Source organism: Perca fluviatilis, chromosome 10 (genome assembly GCF_010015445.1).
Source record: "Perca fluviatilis chromosome 10, GENO_Pfluv_1.0, whole genome shotgun sequence".
Lineage (NCBI taxonomy): Eukaryota > Metazoa > Chordata > Actinopteri > Perciformes > Percidae > Perca > Perca fluviatilis.
This window is the reverse complement of record NC_053121.1, coordinates 21,501,279-21,510,003: the sequence shown is the minus strand read 5'-3', so window position 1 is coordinate 21,510,003 and position 8,725 is coordinate 21,501,279. Positions and strand designations below refer to the sequence as shown.

Here is an 8,725-nt window from a genome sequence, read left to right as displayed (position 1 = left end):
ATGGACAGACGCTTTGGACAGGTGCCGCTCACCGTTACGCACAGTAAGTTAACGATGTTTCTTATTAGATTAAAGTTATTAGGTGCCACCTGTAGCCTATTATAGGCTACGTAGAGTAAGTTATAGGCTACCGCTTATGTATGTAGCCCGCCATTCATTGTGATTGGTGTTTCTTTGATCCGCTCCGGTGCTCAGGACACGGCGGGGTGAACCAACTTGGCGGGGTCTTCATTAACGGGCGCCCGTTACCGCACCTGGTGAGACAGCGCATCGTGGAGCTCGCCCAACGGGGTGTGCGTCCCTGTGAGATCTCCCGCCGCCTGCGCGTCAGTCACGGCTGTGTCAGCAAAATACTAGTCAGGTAAAGGCACTCTGCTTGGTTATTTATATAGGCTATTTATTAATATACATTATTATCTTTAGGCTAATGAAGTAGATTTATACGCTACATATTTTAACATTAGTGTTACATGTAATAATAATAATAATAATAACCTTTATTTGTGTAACACTTTTCAAACAAAGTTAAAATGTTTATGTCATTTGGAAATGTTCATACATTGTGCTTAAATGCATAAATCTATTTACATGTAGCCTTATATTTTACTATCCATGTGTAAATGTAGCCTACTACAATTGTATTTAATATAGCCTATGTGGTTATCCCACGATGCATGCATTATTCAGAAATGTATTTCTTTTTTATATAATTTAATCTTAAAACCATGTGGTTTTGTCACATTTTTTTCTCCAAATTGTATAGATGCATGACTCACATCAGCATCTATATTTATTAAACTTTCTCCTCAAGTAAAATGTTAACCCTGCTGAAAGATATCAATATTGTGAATTCAGGTACAATGAGACAGGAAGCATCATACCAGGAATGATTGGAGGCTCAAAGCCCAAAGTGGCCACTCCAAGAGTTGTACAAATGATCCTGCATCTGAAACACTCCAACCCCACCATGTTCGCCTGGGAGATCCGAGACAGGCTGCTGCTGGAGCGAGTGTGCGACCACGACAGCGTGCCCAGCATCAGCTCCATCAACAGGTGTAGATGACTGTGTGTGTGTGTGTGTGTGTGTTTGACAGCACAGATTGTTAAAATAAGTCTTAAGTAAGTTCCTTCTGTCTTTACAGGATCATCAGAAACAAAGTCCAGCCCGAGTCTTGTGAAGTTGGTAAGTTGATCTGTTCCTTTTACTCTCTCTTGGCCTATCTGTGTGTCTCTAATGTTTCCTGATGTTGACCTCTGACCCTGCAGTGTCATCAGCATCATCTGTTGCCATGGGAACAGCATATTCCTCTGAGTCCACCTATTCCATCAGTGGAATTCTGGGAATCAGGAAATGCAGCAGCAAACTGAATATGGAAGGTAAAATAGTGAGTGTATTTGTGTGTATATGAGTACATTTGTTTCTATCGTTTTGGCAGTTGGAATGATTCAAGATGAATAATGGACTTTAGTCTAACTGTGAGATTTAACACTTTCTTTAATTCTATTTTTATATCGTTCACAATTTCGTTACATTTGTCCTACCGTTAGTAGCTCTTTCGTTTTTCGAAAGATAGATGAAGATCCTTCAACATCACACTCCAAAAATCAATCAAGTGTCTTATACATACTGACATATTTGAGTATATTATTTATTTTTTCACTTTTCTTGTATCAGCGCATTTCTGACTTAAAATAGTATGTTCTTAGTATGTATGGAATTGGGACATTACTGCTCTACAGTTTTCTTGAAGCTGGCATCTCGAGGCCGATGGAAATGTACTTTAAGCAGCCTGGCGTTGACTTTAAGACACTTCACAGTGACTTCACAGGTTAGCTGGTTAAGTAAATGATTTAATCTTATTTGATTTTCTATATTTCAGAAAACCTTTTGGTGAAGTCATGGATTCTACATCCATGTTTTTCTGTTTAATTGTTTTCAGGAATTTTCTAAAGCAGAAGAAAGTCACCCGACTCATATCAAGAAAATGATATTGATGCAAGAGCATCTCTGAAACAAGTTGTTTCAAATTGCAAGAAATGACTATTCTCCCTGGCTACTTCTATTCCTGTGTTTTAAAAGCAAAAAACAAGACTCTAGACAATAGATTAAACATGTCAGATGAATGTATCTGCAGAGCAGACACATTGATTACCGTGGTACCAGACCACACAGCAGACTGATGAGTAAAGCTGATGGTCCTGTGTTAATATCACTCTAGCTGAAACAACCTCCGCAGCAGGAGATCCACCTCACCGCCCCAGGCTTCGGTCCTCTCAGCCAGCAGGCTCTCTGCTTCTCCCTTCCTCCCTCTCACCTCAGCTTCTCATTACAGGCCCGCTTACACCTCCACTCCTCCATCACTGCAACCATTAGAATAGGAGATTGTATAGATAAATGTGCATACTTACAGCTGGGAACACACACATGCATGAATTTTGTCATTCTACTAATTAGAACAAGTGATGATTGCAGTAGCAGGATGAAGGTAGGAAGAGAAATAAAAGTGAACCTGGACAGAAGCTGTTTTGTTTTCCAGGTGGGGTCGTCTCCTGCAGCGTCTACCACGAGCAGCCATGTTCCTGTAATGACGCCTGGGGATTGTCCGACCCCTGCCTGAACTCTATCTCCAGCCTGACCTTTTACCCAAGCCTGCCAGCCAATCATAATCCAGACCTTATAGGTCAGTCTGCATCAAAATATGATAATTTATATCTGACATGAATACAGCTTTAATGTGTTTTTCTCATCTGTCCTTGTTTAGGGCCTCTGTGTCAATACAGCTGACCGAGGCGTCAAAGAAGAAAGAATATAATTATGTTAATGCAAAAAACAAGAACATTTCAAAACTGAATTGATTGAAATTGTAATTATTACAAGACTGACATCAAAAGAGAAACATAAATCACAATTACAAACATGTTTAAATAAAACTAATAAATGACATACCTCACCTGTCATGTTTTATTTACATAATTTGGAGTCAAAGAACATGCTGTTGTTTCAGAGGCTTAACTGAGCGTCATCATTTCAACATATTATCCCCCATCCCTGTCACCCCTGTGGCCATTTTCTCCTCTGTCAGTGGTTGAGGGGTAGCATCATTAGGGGCCCTATGATGGAGAACAGAGACTGTTTTCTCTCCTAAGTGTGCATCTCCCTGGCCTCCCCACCAACATGAGGGATTAAAGAAAGAGACAGAAGATGCCAGAGGGACCGGTGGGGTCAAAGAACACCGCTGAGAAAGAAATCTGTTGCCAGCAGTGGGCATCAGTCTATAGGAGGCATGTAGAGAACAGATGCACGTGGCAAATGTTTTCCTGTGTATATCTACGTACAATGGGGATGTTTTGTTATAGATGTTCAAACATCTGCAGCATGTGTGTGCATATGTTAGTAATTCAAAGGTATCAACACTTTAGACCCAAAAATCACAAGGTTTTCTCAACATACAACAACCTAAATTGAACAGAGCCATCAATAATATTAGTTCCACCCTTTCCTGCAGAACGTCACTGGTAAACAACTCTAGAAGAGGCTTGCATCAGTAGGGGGCAGTACTGTGTAGTTGTCAGTGCTTTGCTTGGTTATAAGCAACAGTATCAGCAAGTTTGCACAGAGCTGTCACTTTTAAGCTGCAACTTGTTAAGACAAGACAAGATCCTCTGATTCACTTTTACAAATAACAAAACTGAACTGGCTGCTCAACCTCCAGCAGACTGTCAGTAATTAGCTGTTTTTAGGCATTAGTTTTGTGCAGCCAATTCTCCAGTGGACGTCATGAGACAAGCCGTGGTTGCTAGGAGAAGAGTTACATAAGTGCAAAGCCATGCAACCCAAAAGGGAGCTCTTATTTTTGGTCTAGACAACAAAACCAAGAGGGACCGGACCAAAGACCTCAGATTCTGTGAACCAGGCCTGTCGATGTCTTACTTAAAGGGATACTTAACCGATTTAGCATTAAGCTTTGTATCAGTAGAAACACGGTACTATTTTTGAATGACCGTGCTTCCCTCCTTCATTTCCCCCTGAGATGAGAGATCTCTGTATTGTGGGTCTGGAAAAACTTAACGGAGCATATAATGTGTGTGCACTAAATATAGCCTGTTTCGTATGTCGTTTTTATATAATGTCGTTTTTATATATTTTAATTGTGTAACCACTTGAGCCATGGTGAAAACGTTTCGTGTATATGGTTGAAATGATAATAAAACACGCTTGAGTTGAGTTGACTGTCTCACTGTCTGTAAACGGTAGGCATGGCTTGGGAGTAGACGCTAAAGCAGCGAAGCAAGTGCATTCTGGGATTTGGTGTCTTTCATCCACATGAGCCAAAAACGCATGTTCTGGCTTTTCTCGGCCTAGGAGCCACCAATTTCTAAAAATAATTCACATTTCTACTACATAAGAGACCCAATTTAAAGTGAAACATCCCTTTAAATAACTGTGTTTGTGCATAGGCAGGAAAAAGTAGTTAACATTTTTTTAATAATTAGCCACTGTATTCTTTTCATTTTATTTTACGTTGCTACAGAAGATGTTTAATTCTTCCTTTAAGGGTGAAAATGAAGATAATAACATTAAAGGCCACAATACAAAAGATGAGGAATGCAGATGGCCCGGCTTTCAGCATAATTTTGACTACCGAGAAAATATTCTTTTCGTGCTGAGTCATTCCTCCACACAGCTGCTCGTTGCAGAACACCATTACAGTTTGAGGACACATTTAAATTGTCAACAGTTTACTTGAAATTAAAATTGGCAGGTTAACAGGTTGATATGTTGGTCAAAATACATTAAAATATTTGGACACAAATGAAATAAAGTTGTAAAAACCATTGTGTGTCATCACTGTTTTACCTTCTTAAACATGTATACATTTTTTGAAATACCTTATGACAAACATTACAAGAGAAAAAAAGACATACTGTATGCATTTATCTTTAATACTTATTTGTAGATTTGAAGTGTTTTATTCCTGCTTGAAGGTCAATAAATGTTCATTGTGGAATCTAACAAATGCATTATGTGGAGCACAGTTTGCACCAGCTGGGAGGCACAGCTCTACCTCTGCCACCTCCAGTTGTTTCACTGTCATGCCCTGTTGACACAGTGGATAAACTTGCTTAGTCGCTACTGGACAGTCCACAGCAGGAAAAAATGTGCAGCTGCTGTCCAGCCTGCTCTTTGTCCACAGTGTCCATCACTCAGCAGCTGTGATGAGACTACCACTGTCTGGCTCACTTCATTAGCATCTGTAGGACATGTAAGCAGGCAGCAGAGATTTATTTGCACAGGTAAGATGAAGTAAAAGGTCATCTACTGCTGATGCTATTGTTTATTAGTAGCTAGTGCTGATGGACAGTGTTCCAACTAATAGACTATACACCACCACTGATGTTATTTTCAGTACAGGCCTTTTTCATTATTGTTAATAATAATTATGATTAAACAAGTAAAAATGTAAAACTAAAAAAGAATCTCTGAAAGGCTAATTTAAATGTTTAGTATGTTTGTGTGTCATATAATCAGTAGTTTCACATCAGTAGTAGTAAAAACATAATAAAATAATAACATATTTTGGTATAAATGCATCTTGAGGTCGAAGCGCAGAGAAGGAACAGACAGAGAGAAATGGCTGCTGTTGACCTGTGTGCTATTTGTCCTCCTGGCATTAACTTTTTTCAGTAAGTGACAACATTTTCATTATAAAGTGGGATCAGTTGGCAAAGAAGACAACGGTGCACAAGATTATGCAAGCTGACATTATCCCAAACACTGCAAAACATTCACAACTTCCTAAGAGAAGACAAAAAGACTCTCTCTTTCTCTGTTTTTAAGGATTCTTTGGTCAAAGCTTTGGCTTTGTGGTTGTTGGGATGTCTGTTGTTCTGGATTGTTTGAGAGAGAAAGAGAGTGAGAGTAAATAGATAATTCCACAAATCTCTGACTTCATCAATAGGTTTTAAATGAACACTTTTTTGAAAGAATTAACACATTATTTCTCTTCCAAATGAAGGTTCAATTTCAAAGCAGGAAAAAACTGTAGCTGGAGTGTCTCCATTAAGTACTAGCCATAGGACCATGTGCCCATAATTGTTGCTGAGTCAGTTTTCTCACTTTATGACTACTACTTGTGCACTAAGTTTAAGCATTTAACATAATTGTCCCTTGTGACCACAGTTGCCTCTAGTCAGCAAAAGACACTATGTAAGATCATGTAATATGAAGTAGTGAATTATTCAGGTGTTTTAAAGGAACAAGCCGACTTATTGGGAATTTAGCTTATTCACTGTAACCCCCAGAGTTAGACAAGTCGATACATACCCTTTTCATCTCCGTGCGTGCTGTAAAGCTGTCTGACGTCTCCAGCGGCATCAGCCCATCACAGAACAGGCAGGTGAATGGTTCCAGTAATCCTACTGCTCTGAATAAGTGACAAAATAACGCAACCATGTTCCTATTTACATGTTGTGATTTGTAGAGTCACAGCGTGTACAAAAAACAACGTAACATGAGACACAGCCATCTTTAACCGTAAACAAACCGGAAACTATATTCTCAGGCGGAAGAATATAGTACTTGGGCGGAGTGATATGCTCGCAGCAAGCCTGTCTGAGAATATAGTTCCTGGTTTGTTTATGAATAGAAGATCGCTATGTCTCATGTTATGTTGTTTTTTGTACACGCTGTGACTCTATAAATCACAACATGTAAATAGGAACATGTTGGCGTTATTTTGGCACTTTTGTCACAATTCAGAGCAGTAGGCTAGTTGGAACCAGTTACCTTCAGGATCTGTGCTGGGCTAAGCTAATGCTGGAGCCGTCAGAGACAGCGTAATATGCGCCGGCAATGAGAAGGGTATGTATCGACTTGTCTTACTCTGGGGGTTACGGTGAATAAGCTAAATTCCCAATAAGTCGGCGTGTTCCTTTAAATTTGGCATAAAATATTAAAAAAATGTATGTATGAATGTTTATAGTGAGAGTTTGCAATAATAATTAAACAATGCACATACTCAATGTTTCTATTTGTTCTATTAAACTATTTTTTTATTTAATTTATTTACCCAATCACACCTAAAATACAATATATACAAATTGAACCTTTTTACGGCACAACTTCTTATCAAATGCAGTATAGATGTGGTTTTGTCAATACATGTAGTAATTTAATGTGCTGATAAGTTTATGTAAGATTGCATAAATATATGATAACATCAATAAATAATAGTTTCTCCCAATTGTTTACACACCAAAATTGGAACTTGAAACGTAAACACTGAAACCAGAAACTCATGTACCAAATCCCTAAACCAAGTCTGCAAAATTGCAAGCACAATTCCTGCATTACACTCAGTGTCCAATTCTGTATCACACTTTTTGCAAGACACTTCACACAGCTGTCTACATCAGGCACAACATTGAAAATTAAAATCTCTGTAGTCCCTCTGGAAAGCAACACCAATCACAAAGCCAAGCGCTATACACCAATCTATACACTCCTCACAGGTGTAAACACTAGTTGCTGAATTGTGCACAGTCAGAGCTATAGCACTATAAGGCCACAGATGAGCATGTGGTGAAGTTAATGTGGGGGCTTACGGTGGCTGGATCTGTCAATCCAGAAGATTCTTTCCCCGCTGTTTAGCCACAGAGAACATCACTATTGATGTAGATGAGGTGCTGTGGCCAGACCAAAATAGGAGGCGGGACATTTTGCATGTGTTTTTGTCTTTTTGTGTTTAGAGTTGTGAAAGAATTAGTCACTTTTATTTGTAATTTTTGTACAGTAAACCCTTTATCTTACTGCATGGTTTTCTCCTCTTGGATATGGAAAGCTTTGAAAAATACTGCATTTTGGAAATAAATGGCAATGTTTTTGTTACATGACTCTGACAATCTTTTACAACCGGCTACAGTGTAACACTGAGGATGCAAAAGGCATAAACCTACTGATGGAATATTCATAGTAGGGTTTTGTGTTGCGCACATCAGTGTGCTGTTGGTTGGTAGACAGATCTATTCATATGACGTGTGTGTAATTTTGATGCAAAAAAAACATTTTGGAAAAAGATTTAACCGTTTTGACTACAGTGTTTGCTTTTGCTAGGGACTTGTACAATTTACCATTTTGTGTTTGTGGTTTTGTGTTTACAGTTTTGGGAAAATGAGCAAAGGATTCAGCAAATGTGTGAAACCAATTGGGAAAAACTGTAACAGAAATGAAACAAGCAGGAGTTTATTAGAAAAGGTAGCAATATGAATCTAATGTTGTGCTCTTTTTCTGTCCTCTCACAGTATACTGACACTCACTGAAACATAGTTTATTTATTTTTTACTTCTAGACCTATAACCAGAGGTGTATAAAGTACTAGAGACCCATACTTGAGTAAAAGTACAAGTGCTCTATCAAAAAAGTGACTTGAGTAGAAGTAGAAGTGCTCTTTAAGCACCACACTTAAGTAGAAGTACTAAAGTATTCAACATTTTTTGTACTTAAGTATTGAAAGTAGTTGTGTTATTTAGTTATTTAAAAGCAGTCAAAAGTTTGAATATCATTGTTTATATTATGTCAAATGTTTAGCCAAGGCTGTAGCCAAAGGAATTAACAAATATTAAATATATTATATTAAAAATAACAAATATTAACAAATACTGAAATAAAATGTACAATTATCACACTGTGCAAGTATAATGAACATCCTCTCCAGCACAGTAATGA

The 8,725-nt window shown here is 38.3% G+C and overlaps 1 protein-coding gene across 1 annotated transcript; it reads left to right on the top strand.

Moving 5' to 3' along the window:
- LOC120566537 (paired box protein Pax-5-like) lies at positions 1–2,935 on the top strand. Its single transcript, XM_039813062.1, has 7 exons — positions 1–43; positions 196–361; positions 856–1,053; positions 1,143–1,183; positions 1,267–1,377; positions 2,538–2,681; positions 2,763–2,935. Exons 1-7 carry the CDS (start codon positions 1–3, stop codon positions 2,783–2,785), a joined length of 726 nt encoding a protein of 241 aa, XP_039668996.1. The 3' UTR covers positions 2,786–2,935.
- Positions 2,936–8,725: the final 5,790 nt, after the last annotated feature.